The sequence below is a fragment of the Patiria miniata genome, unplaced genomic scaffold (assembly GCF_015706575.1).
Source record: "Patiria miniata isolate m_02_andy unplaced genomic scaffold, ASM1570657v1 HiC_scaffold_13, whole genome shotgun sequence".
Classification (NCBI taxonomy): Eukaryota; Metazoa; Echinodermata; class Asteroidea; order Valvatida; family Asterinidae; genus Patiria; species Patiria miniata.
Window position 1 is genome coordinate 7,429,578 of NW_024037051.1, and position 17,836 is coordinate 7,447,413.

Below are 17,836 nucleotides of genomic sequence, written 5' to 3' on the forward strand. Positions count from 1 at the left end.
ATGCATTCTACTTAAAATTATAAACATTTGTTTTGCTTCAAAAAGCATCAAATGCAAATGATCCTATGTAGGCCTAACTTTAACAAACGGTCTTTACTTCAGCTTTTAAAACAAAATATCATTCATAAGTTAGATAATAATATCATTAATTTGATAAGCACGTAAAACAACGTATAATCATGACAGATTGCCATAGTGTCATCGCAGTCGCCTTGTGGAAGTGTCCAACAGTTTGAACATGGTTTCCCATGTAATTGTATATCACAACAGCTTATTCAAAATTCGTCACAAGCATTTGTTTTAAGCTTTAATGAGTTTGCCCTCTTTTAATGTTTGCTGGTTCAAAAGGGGCCAGCCTATAATCATCTTTGTACCTGATTGACTGACTGGCACCTCGACTGACTGACTGACTCCCCGACTCCCCGACCGACTCGACTGACTGACTGACTGACTGGCAGTCACTTGTCAATTAGACTTGTTAAAGTCTTTACCTACCGTCACTTGTGAATAAGATGGTTACCCATCTCATTGACTGACTGTCACTTGTGAATTAAACTGGTTAGGTATCTCAACGACCGCACTGCCACTTCTTAAAGGGAAGACACATCATTTGCAAACATCAAAAACGAAATGATCAAATTATCACGAAATATCTTACTGGATTATTAGGAAATGGCAGTCTAAAGCATCCTGTAAAATCGTGGCTCCTGGTGTGCTGATGTTTTTAAGAAAACTTGTATGTTTCCAACGCTGGTCGGCCGAGAAACTGGCTTTTTTTTTTTGAACTGCTCCTAATTGTTCATATATTTAGTTATTCCGCATTTTCTTTGCAATTGATTACACACCTGTGAAGGGGTACAAGCTAGCTAGACTGATTATCTAACCTTACAAAGTCTAAAAATTTGCTCCGTTTCATCTTAAGATGTGCCAGGGAACCATACTACAAGAACATTGCTGGTTTTCTTGGATTTTCCAGCATCTCCGAGCCCAAAACGTGAAGAAAGTCAATTTAACGGTATTTGCTATAACATACTAATTCACCAAATCCATTTATTTCTAAAAAAAAAATTGCAGCAAAAGCAAATGTTGTACATTCCCTTTAATTAGACTGGTTACTTACTTGAACTAGTGAACTAGACTTGCTTCAATGACCTTTCGGCCATTCGAAATCAATTGAAAAGACTTGTGTGTGCTCTAGAATCGTTTTTTTTCTAGCCTCGTTTCAGTGTGAGCTTAAAATATGTAAGGGAAAATTCTGTACGGCACTTTCTGGCAGTAGCGGTCCCATGCCTCGCCGTATTTCTCCTTGCACATGGCCGCGTCGCGGAGGCAGCGGTGAACGAGGAGGACGGTGAAGTAGATTGGGTAGAAGTACGGGATGATGCTGTCAAACCCTGAGGTAGAGAATGCAAAAGTAGGAAAGATAATTATGTATGATGGGAAGTTTAAAAAAATCGCATTTACAATTACTTTTTAAAAATCTGGTAGACTATACTTTGATGTAATGATATCTCTCCAGTGAAAAACGAACGTATACCTTAGTTGGTAGCTTAAAATGTGCATGGATTGTACATTTTACTTTGTGGCTTGTTGTTTTCCCTCATAAAAATATTCTTTAAAAGTTGGAAGCAAGCAGATCGTATGAGGGTAAGGGTTACCCTTTCTTTCCCACCCCAAAAAAAAAATTTTGAGGATAATTTAACAAAACTATACTATTTTTTCCCAGACATTTTCTAAAATTCTTGTCGAAGTTTTACTAAGTTTCGAAGTATTTTTTGTTGCCATGAATTTTATAATCCATTTCGTAAAAACAAACATAGCAATTGTTTTATTAATTAAAATTGAGTTACAGAAGAAATATAAAACAGGGTATGATATCGACGCCACCACCCCCTCCCCCCCACCAAAAGGGGGGGGGGGGGCATTTCAGTCCAGAATTTTCAATTCCAAAAGACAAACTATGGTCCATGACTTACCGCAGTACAAAGACCAGGACAGAGCCAGAATGAGATCACCCAGGTAGTTAGGGTGCCGGACCAGCCCCCACCAACCGGACACTAAGAGTCGCTTACCGGTAGCAGTCGGGATACTCTGAAGATCTACAGACGAGGAAGCAGATGGGAAAGAACGAAGATTAGGTATTCAGGCAAACACTTAACAGGTGTAACTGTGATTTAATTTTCTTCACTATTCTCTCATTATGTTAGGCTTGTAGGTTTGAAATATTGGAGAACACCGAGTTAAATTTTCCGTAGCACCATGTGCGTGTATGATTCTCTTTTTAGAAATATGATACATCCTGGAGACGAACGGAGCATATTTTTTCTCGAAAAAACGCTTTAACTGGTTCTTTTCAGAGCAACATACACCTTTGTATACAAAATATGAATATAGATAACGCTATCGCAGGCGCATAATCCTTTATGGTGCATCCCAGTATAAAAAAAGGACCAGTCATCAGTGATAAATACCCATTCTTCAAAATACTTGTTAAAACACTCTCAAAACTCAAAACTCTCACAGGTGTTCAGGCTGCGCAGAAAAATGATGATCAACATGTCGTCTTTCACTTTCCTTTCCATTTTTGTTGGGTTGACCAATGACCTTTTGAGAAATTCTCACTTAAAGAAGACCACCCCTAAAACGAACGATATTTTCCAGACTGGAAAAGTAGCCATTTGAAAAAGGATCCTTCCAAAACATGGCTAATGGCGCCACTTTCGAACCCCATTGCATCCAAAATGCTCAGAATTTGAAACCCCAAGTCCAGGCCAGGCCTACAGTGCCACATGTCTTCAATTCGCCAATTTCATGCATGGCGCTCAGAACTCGCTAATATCGAATAATTTGAGTATATAACTTTCATTCATGAGCTCGGCGGACGAATTTTTGGCATTTTTACTGGGGTTTACCCGTAACAGGGGAAGAACGGAGATCGACAGTCCGCTAAAAAAGTGTGTGAGGCCCCACGCAAAACAAGGCGACTTCCTTCAACTTTCATCGTCGCGATGCTTTGCATAACTTCTTTGTTTACAAGACTCAAACTTATTCAATTAAACATCTTTTCTGACCCAATTATGTTACTCAATTTAATATTTCGAGTTGAGTACAAGCAGTTTCTCATTCTAACTTAGATGATTCAGCTTGATGTTTATAATGAATTTCACGATGCTTTCACTAATTTGTACTTTTCCACCCACTTAGCTCTTTTACTATTTCTAAATCAGTTCTGCGCTTTTTATTTACTAAACAGTAGGAAGAGAACGCACAATTGTTTGCCCTGAGAATTTTATTTTACAAGCTTTATTCGCACAAAAATGATGCTTGATTACAGCTGAGTGATGAAGGACTATTACTAATAGTATTAGGAACAGCGAACAGGTTTAAGGCCCGATTTTGAGATGTTGGATATAAGGCGATAGAGACAGTGTTCACAAACCAATTTTAACAAAATCTCTTTTTAAGATATCTGTATGAACATGAAGTCGAAGTAGTTGTAGAGGGAGGTGAGAATATGTGCGTGTCCAGATACAAAGAGTAGAAATTTACGCGTCTGCTTTTTAAAATACACAATTGCAGCGTTCATTGTTACGCAATGATCACCTAATAATACTCGGCCGTTTCGCACAATGGCTGCGGTATACAACTTCCAAACGGATCAAGCACAGTGGGCTCATTACCCCTCCAAAATGTCGACTTGTTTTCGTCCACGGAGTCAAAGCAATTGCAACCAGTAACCGTCCCGGTGCGTTTCCTCGCCTATTATTTAAGACAAATTGCTTTTGAAGAGAACTCCAAGGTGGCCGAACAGCCTTGTGGTTAGATTCGCCGTCCACAGTTGGCGGGGCCGCGGGTTCGAATCCCGCTGGTGTCTTTTTGATTTTTAATGTACGCATTCAGTCATTTACTATAAGAAAGTTTATTTCCCGTCGTAAAGTACCAACGGTACCTTAGCTTAATCGGTAAGCACTGCTGCTGGTACTGTCCGCGAGTTCCAGGTTGGCGCCTTCGTACAGGTTCAGGGCATGTGGTCCACTCGGAGGATCAGGGCTTAGGGGCCGCCCTGTTCCTCCCTTAGCTCTTTGCTTTTACATGGTGCCTGGCCCTCCGGGGTTATATGGATGGATAGGGAAGGAAGTGTGTATTGGTCGGGGACGCCGAGACCCCGGAAGAGAACTAAGGGATCGGCTGGGGCATTGTTATGGCTCAGACCGATCCCTGAAAGCTTGACTAGCACATAACTTTTTGATTTTTTTTATCCTCTATTTTTTTTTTAAAACTTTGGTTTAGTCTGCTCGGCAGGGCTATGGTAATAAAACTATATTAAAACAAAACGAAAGTCTACTTCATGAATTATTTAAATACAAATGTAGGTGTATGTACTTAATATTGTGACTAATCAAAACAACGTTTAGTTCCAACTACCAATTAACGTTTATTATGACTGCCACTATTCATGGCGTAATTTTAGAAATTGATATGAAACACCGTATATCCAAAATAGGTTTATATAATCAAACATCTATTCTATTTTTCACAAATTTACTCGGATTTCCATCAATCGCCCGAAATCGATTATAAAACCAAAAATTTGGAAATGCGTTTAAAGTCTGTTTCCATAAAAAAATAGTTTGTGCGCTACATTACAAAACCACGTGGAAGGACTAAAAGTGTCCGTGATGTGGCGTGTATTTGTACACGATAAGATCACTACTTGACGGTAACGCGAAGTACGAGTGCGAACATTAATAACTTTGTACAGTAATTTACGGCAAATATTATGTTTTCCACAGTTTTGGGACTTGACGGCGTCGTACTCGAAACCCCGTTCTCGTGTTGAATGAACACGAGAACAGGGTTCCGAATGCCGGGAACCAACACCGAATGGCGTTCGCTAACAGGATTCTCACTCCGCACTTATTGGGGAGTAGATGAAGAACCTCAAGAACAAAGATGGCGGAACTTGCGTTAATATTAAGGGAATAAATGTGTGTTCGGGAGGTATTACAGCGCTCTATTTAAAACCGGTGGGAGTCTGGATGGGTGATAGTTACCCGAGGTGAAGCCGAGGGTAATTACCACCCATCCAGACTCCCATTCAGTGCAGGAGCAGTGCAGGAGCAGTAACGATAAAAAAAAAGTTGGCTTTGCCAATCTTTATTGCTGTTTCGTACGAAAGCCCGTTAGTGCCAACATTTCTCTTTTTTGGGGGAAAGTTTTTTTTGGGGGGGGGGGAGTTATTTTTTTTTTTTTGGAAATTATTATTTTTTTTTCTGAATTTTAATTTTTTTTTGACACTTTACGAAACGAAGTTTTAGTACGTGGGCATTACCGTACTTCATGTCCATAATGTACAAGAACGATTTCAGGCCATAGCGGAAGTGCCGTTTCTTGGTCCATGGGTTCATCAAGGCCGCGCAGTCTATTTTTAGTAACTTTTGGATTTTGTCCTTTTTTTTGAATGTTTTTTTTTTTTAATTTTTTTTTTTAAATTTTGTTTTGTTAATTCTTTTTTTTTTTATGGGGGGGGGGGGAAGGATTGTCAGCGGCGCCCTTCCCCTGAGTAGTCTGGTTCCCAGACCAAAAAATTCTGACTATTCCTGATGAATCTGAATGTTTTGGAATGGCGCCGCAGGTAGGTAAAAAAAAACCCCCCCCCCAAAAAAAAAAAATTCCCCCCCCCTAAAAAAAATTCCAAAAAAAAATATTCAAAAAACACACTTTTTTTTCGAAAAATAAAAACTTTCCCCAAAAAAACCTTACAAAAAAAATTCAAAGAAAAAAAAGGGAATTTCCAAAAGTTACTAAAAATAGACTGTGCGGCCTTTATGAAACCATGGACCAAGAAACGGCACTTCCGCTATGGCCAGAAATCGTTCTTGTACATTATGGACATGAAGTACGGCAATGCCCACGTACCAAACCTTCGTTTTGTAAAGTGTCCAAAAAAAAATCCCCCCCCAAAAAAATTCAAACCCCCCCCCCAAAAAATTTCCCCAGTCCAAACTTCCCATCCCCCAAAAAAACTCCCCCCCCCCCCAAAAAAAAATAAATAAATAAAAAATGTTGCCACTAACGGGCTTTCGTAGTTTCCGGTTTTTGATTTTTAAAATTTTTTTTTTGGGGGGGGGGAGTGTCAGAGCGGGGGGGGGTTCGATTTTTTCATTAACTTCTAAGGATATATATTCCCTCGGCCCCCTTGATCCGCGCCGTCGTTCGTAATCCGCTACCCGAGAACACTGGCGGGTCACTCGAAAACAGGGTTTGGAATTCGCCCAAGTTTCATTAGCCTTCCACTCGAGTCACCTTCTGATGAGAGACTCGAGTCGAGATCGAATCATTTGCTCATAGTAACTCGAGTCGAATCAAGTCACCAAAAATTGAGACTAGTCTGGTTCCCAGACCAAAAGATTCTGACTATTCCTGATGAATCTTAGGTCAGGCAGCCTCCGTGGCTAAAAATAAACATGACGCCATTGATGGCCCTTTTTCAAAGCTCGGCTTCGTTTCCGATTTCGCTTTATCGCTTGTAGCTTTTAATGTTCTGATCAAACTTTTAAATAAATCACTTGCTTCGTAATATCATACAGTTATGATAATACAGTTCGATGTTTCTGTAAGATAACATTGACTAATGTTGATCTGGAATCTTCAAAATTAGGCACCAAAATAGCACTGTTAGCAGGCGGAGCCGAATGAAGACCGAGTTTTGGAAAATCTCGGTAACGGTCGTCAAATTCAAAATTGTACATGACACAGCAAAAAGTTCGCCCATACGATCCGAGTATATTTGATGCACAAAATCGTCGTTGAATTTCAAGTTTTCTAAACGAAAGCAATGAATATTAATTATCAACTCATTTAAAATAAAATTAATTAGCATTTAGCAGTTAATTAAACCTATATCATACACTCGGAAATACTCGGGCGCTATCCGATTGTCGACGAAACGACTTCGGCAAACTTCGGAAATTTTCGGGAAAAGGAGGAATTCCTCCCGTTTTAGTCACGTGACGTAAATTGTAATACAATGTATTACCGGAGGCTACCGGACCTAAGATTCATCGGGAATAGTCAGAATCTTTTGGTCTGGGAACCAGACTAAATTGAGACTCGAGTCGAACCCGAGTCGAGTCATTGACTCGAGTCATTACAACTCTGCCTAAAGTATCCGTAGGCCTATAGCATTTTTTTGCCGTATTTTGAGCTGAATACATACGTTTGACGCCGTCCCCGTGGGGATTCTGCCTGAAGGCGTTCTTCTGAGAATTGGAAGCCCGGAAAATGTAGTAGCCAAGAACTGGTGGAAAAAAGAGAGAAAAATAAAGGCATTTAAGAAAGCTTTCCAAATAGAAGTGGAACTTCTAACGTGATATGCTACTTAACCAGCGCATGCGAAATAATTGAAGGACTTACACTGAACGATTTTTAAAGATTTTTTTCTGATTGGGGTTGAAGGGGTTTGGGAAGGGGGGAGGTCAACCCCCTGCCAGCTCTGTCAAAATGTTCTTTACCTCAGAAATTCATAAAAAAATTCACCCCCCCCCCCCTCCGCATTGACACCCAAACAATTATAGTGGTACTAATGTACACGTGTGCACAAAATACAGACAGAGCCAGCTTGGTTACGGAGGTATTGTACACAATCTTGTAATATAAGTGCTAATAATTGTCTGATTTGAACAGCGCCCCCATTGAAAGTATGTACGACCCCCCCCCCTTCCCCTCCCCCCACCTATTGATTTTGGGGAGCTAAGTGACCGGACAAAAAATCCTGTCTATGTTTCAGCATTGATTTGCTGATGACACCCCCCCCCCCCCCCCCCCGCGCAAAAAAATCCTGGATCCGCCACTGTAAATTCATAGAACATAAAAATATGCAGTTTTTTTTTATCTGTTGCCCAGTCTATTGTATCTCTTTGAAGATCCTTTTAATGAAATTGCTGATAGGAGAATTGGTATACCTTCCTAATTCTGCAATTAAACCCAAGTTTTCCTTAAACAATTTTACGAGATCTCTTTAACAAACCGAATGTAAATATGAAAGTGTTGCCACCATTTCTGTTGATGGTATAGGATATTTGCTTACATCCTAAAGCAACGACAGCCATGAGACAGTAACTGGGCATGGTCTTCTCTGGGTGATCTACCAGGTAGCGGGCCTGCAGCGTGTAGGTGAAGGGAACCCAGGCCAGATCACCGAAGGATAGCATGAAACCGAAGCCATCGTGGATGATGTCCATGGTGCTCAAGATGCATTCCTTGTCAGGAAAGAAGTATAGAATAAAAACACGGTCTGGGTGGTGGGTACAGAGTTGATATTCTGACGAGGAATTGGTATATAACATTTGAGGTATTGCTGGAGAGTACACTGTAAAAAAGTTGGGCAAAATGGGTTGAAAATTCGACCAGTGCTGACCGAATTATCAACTGCCTACACTCTTGGGCAAATTCTTCCCAATAGTTTGACAGTTTTCAACCCAATTCAACCCAATATGAGGTAATTTCATACCAATGTCGGGTAAATGACATTGCCCAACAGTATTTTACGCAAATTTTTTACAGTGTAAGAAGGCACAATTTCCTCGCTTTTCACCACTGTGACCCAGTTCGGCACCTACCCAGGATGACACATACGTCGGGGTGAGTTTTCACTTCCGGCTCCATGGTCCATGGTCCATGGTCTTTTAGATTTCCCGAGGCTCATGAAACCTTAAAACCCATCACCAGAACGCATTCATTTCATCGATATAAAGCTTTTGGTGGTTTCAAACTCTGAACTGTCGAAGGTTTTGCAGAAACACCATAAAATGGGGTGGTATACAAGAGTGCACGGTGAATCTGCGTAGGGTGGGTGTGTTTGCATGAAAGTCGCCAGGATTTTTTTCTAGGGGGGGGGGGGAGCACATTTTCCTCCAAATATCCTTGTACTTTCTCTAGCATATTCTCAACTTATCATTGTTTGAGTGGGCGGGGGACATTATGGGTATTAAATTAATAGCAGATATGACTTCACACCTCTTATTTTCTACTTTTATTTTTTGGGGGTCGCTTTTCCAGGGGAGGCGCCCCTTTGCCCCATCCTGGGGACGCCCATGGGTAATGGGGGTTAAACTTCCCTTGGGCCGCAAAATAGCAGAAAGATAGCACATGCCCGCTAAACCTCTTAACGGGATCCGCCCCGACTAAGAAGGTGCTTCTAAATTATCAGTTCTTTTCAGAACAACCTTCTTGGCCCCTCACAATTAGAGATATAGCCTATCCAGGGTGCTAACGCAAAACGCCAAGAGATTAAACACGTATAGGCCTAACCAGGGCAAAATAGCCTAAAGCTGGTATAAAGGGAAACCCCCAAGAATAAAAAATCTAGGCATTCAGGTGTGTTTGGCCCACACAGATCCGAATAACTTGCTTTATGTTACTGCTATACTTATGGCAAGGAAACGCTGTCGACCCGCTCTGTATGAAATCATATAGAAATTGACTAGTGTATTGTGGTTTAGAGAAAACAGAAATGCTTCTCGTATAATACCTCGAACCACAGTGAGTCCGCTACATACAGGACCTGGGAGAAGGTCACGGCTAGTAGACACCACGGCGGGTTGTCCGGAAAATCCGTCCAGGATTTGACCACGAACGCCAGATCGATCAAAACCTGCATCAAAGTCAATACAAGCAAATTAAACATGGAAATGAAAATTCATGTAGAGCGTAAATCAGAGCACGTGCAACCGAGGAGCATCAGTTTTTGATCTGGCAAAGTGGCGGTTATTTTGAACAGCGGTACCGAAGTGTGCCAAGTATATTCTGGTTCACGCACACAGCTTTCGTGTATGAAGACATCAACCAAGCCAGCGCGTGAACCATGCAGCACAAAGACAGCCGAGGTCAGCCTTCGGTACTCTGCCGCTGCGGTCAAAAACTGAAGTTTCCCCGAGTATATATGTTCTTTGCTCTGTGATCATACCTGGGAATACTCTTGATATCACCGCAATAAACAAAAGAGGTTGGTTTATACTTTGCAATAAAGAAGGGAAACGATTTGTTTTACTGACATTTCGGTTCTTGAACTTTACTGCGCCGTTTTGAGTTCAGCAGGTTATGTACAACCGATACAGGGAAACTAGCGGACGTAGTTTGCTTTTAATTTTAATATTGACCGAATTTAGCGGTACTATCGAACCAGTGGCACAAGCGTCTCCTGAAGGGGTGGATTCACTCGTGCCTTTCCCCCTCTAAATGGGCGCTATAGTAACCGCTAACCTTTTTTTACACGACAATTTAGTGAAGGAAACGCACAGCATTATGGGTATCTTTTCGGTAACACCAAAGCACGTATACGGGTGCAGGCCAGTAAATCGGTCCGAAATTGCCTATGCCGGCCAAATCACGATTTGCATGCTCTCAAATTCTTCAGTATTAGAGCATTTTGAAAGGCCGTGAACTTGATGATTTATAAAAAAAAGTTGGAAGCCGTGCAGAGGACTGCGAGCTCGTATGTCTGTGAAATGTGGATGAAATTAGGCCCTAAAATGGCTCTTTTTTCAGTGGAGCGTAGACGTCCATTTTCAAAATGGCGATGGGCTTCAGGAATGCTTTTAGGGGTGATCATCTTTGGATGGAATTTTCTACCAAAAGTCATCGGTTAACCACCAGAAAATTTAACAGAAAATTAAAGATGATGAAATAAGCTTTAATTTGATGTACGTCTTGAACACCTCAGAGAGTTGTGAGTATTTTTCCTGAATTTCATTTATCACTGGGGTCTATGGGAATTTAGTTACTGGTCTGCAACCATACACTCCGTGCGTAAATGATGCACGCGTATATTGACCCCGAGTCACCGTTGAACACAATCGATCCAAATATAAGGGCACAGAGAAGTGAAAAAGTCACCAAAGCCCCCGGTGAATACACAATAATTACGATGAAACAAATCAAACAACTGTGTTTACCCATCCGATGAGTCCCGGTCGAAGTTCACAGAATATCTTGATGTCAAAGTTCCCCAGCCGTGGATTCAACTCGTGCCCAATAAAGAAATCGTAGATTATATTGCCTAAAAAAAAAAATCATTTTAGAATAGATAAAATAGACAGAAAATATTGGTGACACGAATTAAACATTGGGGAATATGTTGCTATTGTTTAACACACAGCTATAGCAATAGAGGGAGAACCAAGATAAAAATGAATGAAACAAATTTCATCAAACAAAATTTGAAAAGTTTCAAGAACACATTTGGACAGAGACCTGAATTTCCCCCCGCGGCAAGGGCGTGGTTAGGGGCGGCCAGTGACTTGATGTAGACGAAGACGCTGAGGGCGGCAGAGAAGATGACAGAGGACGTAAGGAACGGCAGGAACTTGTCATAGAGTATGGTGACCGGGTACTGGTAGTAGACCAGGGCAGCAAACAGCGCCACGCTGATCACGAACGCCAATAAACCTGTCGAAATGAAATGAGATTTGCATTTACACTTTCCTACCAATTTCTGGAATTAACGATTACCTTAAAGTTGCTCCCCGTGCAGATTCGATAAAGTTTCAATTTGTATGTTTTATTTTAACGAAAAAAGGCACTTGTTTCTTTATTTGACCAGCTGCAGTCCTCTGAAAATTACTTTCTTTTGGGTTACTTTTGCGCTTTTAACGCACAAAAACACCTGCCTTAAAGGGCCATGAAGTGAATATTTCTTAGGAACTTATTTTGTGCTACTTTCTGATCCTCTTAAGTGTATGAAAACTGTTTGAAATCCATTTTTGGTTAATTTTACTGAAAAAGTGCACTTCTATAAACATTTTAAAATTGCCATGCTTTTCCTGACAAATGAGGACGCTGTTCCTGTGATGTCATTTCAATAAGACACTGTTCATATAAGGTGTTTTCTGTTGAAACTGTGAACCCAAAAAATTGCCAATTGAAATCACTTGTGAGAAAAGTTTGCTCATTGGCTTACTACCGTGAACTGACATAACAACGAATCACTAATGAAAAGAAAGTTTACGACTGCAAAATATCCAAAATTCTGGCAAATTTTTGTGCACAAACCAATTGCAACATTGAGGTTTCTGCCTGAATTGACATCACACTTTTGTTCATGAATATGGAAATTCGCATTAGCGTAAAAACCAAAAAGGCACCAAAATACCCTTGAAAACAGCAAAATGAAAATGGAAAATAGGCCTAAGGTTAAATGGGATACCAAGTTGCATTTTCAAGGACTGCATTAAAAAAAAAAACATTTCATGTGCCCTTTAATTGTTGTTTGGACGCAAATAATTTAAAATTTGTGATGTAGTTTCCCCACAATTACATGTAAGAAAATTGTTTTCGTTCGGTATCGCATTAAAGAGTGAATAACTGTTGCGTTGGAAGAAAAATGGAAGTTTTATAATAAAAACAAAATCATCAAAACTTGGAAATAACACGGGGAAGCAAAGTTGAGTTTAATAAGAAAGCAATTTAAACACAGTACTAGCCTCACCGTTCATTCTGTACTGCAACCGCCGCCCTGTCCTCAAAGGGAGACCCTTGACTTTCTGTGTGTAAAATGGAATGAAATGGATTATCGTTTGGAATATTAGTATCATCTCATGATCTCAAATGCTATCTTTGCAACTTAGGCAGCAATGATTTCTAACCACTATAAAGTATGAATGCAATAACGTAAAACATTCATTAAAAATAACACAATTCGGTTATTGAACAGATTGTTTAAGTCAATCGCAAAATATTTTGTCGAAATTACGCATTGTGTTTATGCTAACAGAATTGGTGATGGCTTGACCGGTTTCGTTTTCGATATTTTTCGTGACCACTGAATGACTGATAGATTGAACAATATATCAATCAATTAATCATCAGTAAAATCAATAGATAGAGGATTATTCAATGCTGGTGGGAAGGTACTCGCGCGCTGTGGAGGAGGTGTGGCGATCCCACACAGCAGCATTTCATGGACTCGAGTCTGGCCCCATCGCTTCGTAAGAGAGATGGGCACTCCGTTCCTGTGAACACATGTCGTCTTCTTTACCTTTACCGTCTACCATTTTTTTTTAAAATCGCCCATTTATACCTTTCCGATTGGAAGCATATACAGCACGGCCTGGAAAGCAACCCATCCCAAGAATATCATGAAGACTTGTAGGTCAAATATTTCATCCCAACTGCCGGGTAGCAGAGGTAGCAGCGTGACTGCACATGAGTTCTTATCACAGGCGAAGTAGAGATAATATATGAACACCGGTAGACTGATCATGATGAACAGGGCACCTTGGAAAAAACAGAAGCACAAAGTAAAACACAAGTCAACAATAAACGCATGAAAATGCCACCGGGTTTCTTTTTCTCGTATTGGAAGGATGGATGAAAGAGACCAAATGCGCATGACTGCATATATAGGGTGAGTAAAAAGAAAGTGACCGTGTTTGAAAAAAAATATTTTACAAATATTTAGCTTGCTCCATTTCATAAAAACAATAGGGATAAAGGGCATTTTATTGAATTGTAACTGTGAAAATTTCACACAGGTTGCATACTCTATTCTCAAGTTACGTCTATTTCATTAAAAAGATCACAAAACTCGGCCGTCCACCACTGATCATTTACCGTTCTATGAACTGATGAATACCCATTGAGTACAATGAAACATGGACGTTTTCCCACCTCCAGGAATGAACGAGATATTGCAAAGGACAACATACAAAAATCGCCATCAATATATTTCAGAAAAAAAGCTGACTTGCTCCTCATGTTCAAAACACAAAATCTGACACTAAAAATAATGTTTCAGTCTTGATTTTAATTGTTAAAATCTCATTTGTATTTAAATGCTCCTGGGTAATCTGCAATTCTCACTCAGCTCAATAGCTTCCAATGGCGTTCCATGGACAGCTATAAAAATGGGTTCTTTTAGTAAAACATGTATAACTTCTAATTGCATGGATCAATTTCAGTAAATCGTTTCCTCTTTTTCAGATGAGTGGACGCACATCTTTTACGACACACTTCATCGGTGCATCAAAGTTGATTGCTTTTTACGAAAACAAAATCTTTAATCCGGGTCACTTTCTTTTTGACTCACCCTGTAGATCGGTCGTATTCAGCAGCCATATTTGAGGTGTGTTTATGTTATGTTAATTCAGTATCAATGGATGCTCAAGAGGTCTAGTCATGTGTATACATTTTACTAGGGGGATGAAAAGTTAGTTCATCAAACGGTTGTGTACTATATGAACCTAGCAACCTGTTGTGTAAACTGCTGTTTACACAACTTGCGTAAAATATTACACAGCTTGTGTAAAATATTACACAACTTGTGTAATATATTACACAACTTAAGTTCAATTTTTTACACAACTGGTTGCTAGGTTCATATAGTACACAACCGAAAAGAACATGACACTTTTCCGGGATAAGTACATGTAATTGAATTCATCTTAGTAACATTGTTTTAAAACTTTTTTCAGGGGTTGGAGTAATATTTTCAGTTAGTTCGGGATTTTTTTTTTTTTTAATTCTTTTATTATGAACACATTTCAGGAATCAAGATTAGCCTTACAAAGCCCGTTTTCATCGAGTTAGAAATAGGCCTACACTGATTAAAACACCGTTCTTACCTACTGGCCCTCCAAATTCATAATGAGCGGTCTGCGGTACCTTCCCGTTGTCTTGTGCCATGGTGCCGTCCTTCGCAGCGCTGGGCCCGCCGGGCTTGTCGAGGGAATGCGGTAGTGATGTGCCGTTGGTCTGTGGTGATATTGAGGACAGGGACTGATATCAAATGATTCTTCTCGATGGCATGTCAGTCATGTATTCCTAAATACCTTGAACTCTGTTGACAGACGGATTGCTGCGGTCGTTGACTGAAATTGCTACCTTTGGAACGGGTTCTTTCAAGATGTCTACAATTCCACACGTGCATGAACTCGAACAGATAATACATGTACTATATCGAACCGAATCAGTCTAAGAATATCTTTGTTATCTGTTCAGTTTATAAATAATCTCGATGTAATAGATAAAGGTCTTCAAAGTCCACATCATGCCGGTTCGTTTGTTCCTAATCCAATCATTGTACACACAATCTGCAACCATTTTAATATAGGGAAATAGTGACCTATATCCAGGCCCGCCACCAAATCATCTTACGTTTTAACGCCACCTGAGTTCCCTAAAGCAAGTAGAAAACGACATCCTTTTAAATACACATATTTTTTTGTCAACGATTCATACTTAAGCAACAATTTACCATTTTTTTTTTGCATGTTCGGCCTTACCTGCATTCTACATAGTATAGATTTGCTCTCTAGTCGACAAAATCATGTAGTTCAATGCAGGTCTAAATGAAAAACCCAACTGTGCTAACTCTTACAGTTATACTTTGCTTTACAATCAATGTAGGCTTAATCTTTCGACTTGCGTCGTGTATTGAACATACCAGCAATATTTCGGAGCTTCAAATATCATTCAAAGAACACAGTGCATTGAGCAAAACTTTATGCTGGTAGCCCTGTACCTTTGTGAATACATTGATTTAACATATATACAACGTCTGCATGTAGAATATACCATGCATGTATAAAACACAAAGGTGGTAGATAAAGCATTTTTGACTCACCGGTGGGTCGGAGGCTGAGCAGGGGCAGTTAGTACATGTACTCCCTAGGCCTTCTTGCTAAGATGTAGCCTCAATCCTGCAAAATCGTCCAATTGACCTCGAGGAAAATGGCATTATTATAGCCTCAAGTCTGCAAAATCGTCCAACTGACCTCGTGGAAAATGGCATTATTATAGCCTCAATTCTGTAAAATCGTCCAACTGACCTCGTGGAAAATGGCATTATTATAGCCTCAATTCTGCATATTCCTCCATTATATCTTGAATAGGGTCCGTGGAGGGGTGACCACTGCCTGAATCCTACAAAATCCTGCGGCAGTGACTGTCAATATGTTGAGGCTTGGCCAGTGACATCCTGGAGCAGTACGGAGGATTTCAAGCATAATCAACGCCCATATGCATGGCTGAACAAAAAAAACCACAAGGTCCGGCCCAAGACCTTGACAAAGTGCATCTTACGAACTCAATAACGCACTTTTGCCACGTAACCTCAATCCTCCAGATTCCTCCACATTGGCAAAGGGGATTTTGAAGGATTCAGGGCGGTTAGGGTTAACGCATGGACCTACCGGGCCTAGGCCCACAATTTCTGGTGAGCCTCCTACACAAGTCGACAGTGGCAAATTCTGAAAAGCAGAATTTATGATGTGGCGTTTACATCTCGCCCTGTTCACAAAGCAGTTGAAACTCGCTCCATTAAATTGTCATGCCTTGCTTAGGATCTGAAATTTTGGTTTAATTCTATTGGTAAACAACAGAGTTATTTAGGATCAAAAAGTAGGACCTCTTTTGACACGTAGGTGTTTTCGCTGAGGCCTGGAATATAATACTCAATCTATTCGATTGAAATTATGAAGTTCACTCTAAGTTGTCTTGTGCCTCGTTTCACTCGGATAGATGAAGTGAATTCACACAAGTTAGAAATACAAGAGTGAATAATCGCTTTGATTGACCCAACTGTATAACATTTACAGTAAAACTCATCTGCTTGGAATTCAGTTACATCGACTCAAGAAACTTTATTTCATTCTGTTACATTCAAACAAAACCTATCAAAAAACTACAATGTATATTTATATCGTAATCGTACACATTTCAGATGGGAGTATTAAAAACATTTTTCACTGAAGGTAAAGTAGGCACTTTGGTTAGAGCAATCTAGTGTAGAATGTTTCAAGAAACAAGGATGTTGAAATTGCTTCGAAACTCAGTTAATGAAATGAATACATTACGCTATATAGCGATATTAGAAGTTGAAAATCCTAAGTAATAGTCAAGGTTAGTCGCAAATCAAAAGGAACATTACATGTAGTTGTAAATGAAAAAAAAAAGAGTTAAATACTGTCTTTAAGGATTGTTTAAAGACCTGTTTCAATCGTCAAACTAATTAAATTGGATATGAAATAAGATTAAATATGACAATACAAATTCACTGCATACACTGCCATTACCCATTTGATTTCTGGTTAAAAACTAGTCCAACATAAATGATACTTGTCTATCTACAAAGATTCCTAAGGTGTTTTTTTGGTAATAATTTTATGACTGAGAAGAAATTAGCTTAAAAATACTATTTACATTACAATCCACATTCTATTTACATTTCATTTTAAAATGCAATTAACGTAAACAAAGGAATGTGAATTTTCGTCCAAGTGAAATCTCAAAGTTACTGAATAATTTCTAATTCCGGTCTCTTGGAGAAATTGAAAATGATGGTATCGGAACAATGGTTTGTGATCTCTTCAGAAGTGACAATGACTATACCAGGTTTCAACTAATTCTGAAGTTTATCTATTGGCATTGGTATTTTCGTTACCAAATACCGTTACATTGACAACCAAGCATCTACAATATATAATACAGATATTTACAACCATCATAGAGACAAAAGTGTTCCTTAAATTTGCTTCGAATACTTCGCAAAATACCTATATAAAACGGATAGAAAGACCAGTTTTTGGACACCAAATCGAAACTGACAGTATTTTTGTCATGTACAGGGCGAGTAAAAAAAAAAGGAAACCCAAATGACAGGACTAATTTTTCAATGAAGTTCTGCATGTAGCACTTTCAAAATCTAGGATATGAAAGTCCACTTAATAAGCTTTTTAGTATAAGAATCATTCAAATTACTCACATAGGGATGTGTGTGAATTGTTTTCGTTTTGCTGAAAGAACACACACCTTTTTGTGATCCGTGGACCGAACTTTA

General features: G+C 39.6%; 1 protein-coding gene across 2 annotated transcripts; it reads right to left on the reverse strand.

Moving 5' to 3' along the window:
• Window positions 1-1,054: 1,054 nt before the first annotated feature.
• On the reverse strand, window positions 1,055-15,762 carry LOC119721177 (delta(14)-sterol reductase LBR-like). 2 transcript variants are annotated; one of them, XM_038191076.1, is made up of 11 exons: window positions 15,623-15,762; window positions 14,622-14,751; window positions 13,079-13,275; window positions 12,488-12,542; window positions 11,254-11,448; window positions 10,956-11,059; window positions 9,533-9,655; window positions 8,090-8,261; window positions 7,220-7,300; window positions 1,977-2,099; window positions 1,055-1,394 (listed from the first exon to the last, which is right to left on the reverse strand). In XM_038191076.1, the coding sequence occupies exons 2-11, from the start codon at window positions 14,680-14,682 to the stop codon at window positions 1,234-1,236; spliced, it is 1,272 nt and encodes a 423-aa protein (XP_038047004.1). In that variant the 5' UTR covers window positions 14,683-14,751; window positions 15,623-15,762; the 3' UTR covers window positions 1,055-1,233. The 2 variants fall into 2 exon arrangements, with proteins under 2 accessions (XP_038047004.1, XP_038047003.1); XM_038191075.1 differs by lacking the exon at window positions 15,623-15,762 and adding an exon at window positions 15,282-15,448.
• Between the last annotated feature and the right edge of the window lie 2,074 nt (window positions 15,763-17,836).

Coding starts and splice junctions, on each gene's coding strand:
- LOC119721177 (XM_038191075.1), bottom strand. Junction 12,543..13,078: donor ATATGCTTCCAATCGGAAAG/GTATAAATGGGC, acceptor TTTTACACACAG/AAAGTCAAGGGTCTCCCTTT. Junction 1,395..1,976: donor GTCCTGGTCTTTGTACTGCG/GTAAGTCATGGA, acceptor TCTCTACCTCAG/GGTTTGACAGCATCATCCCG.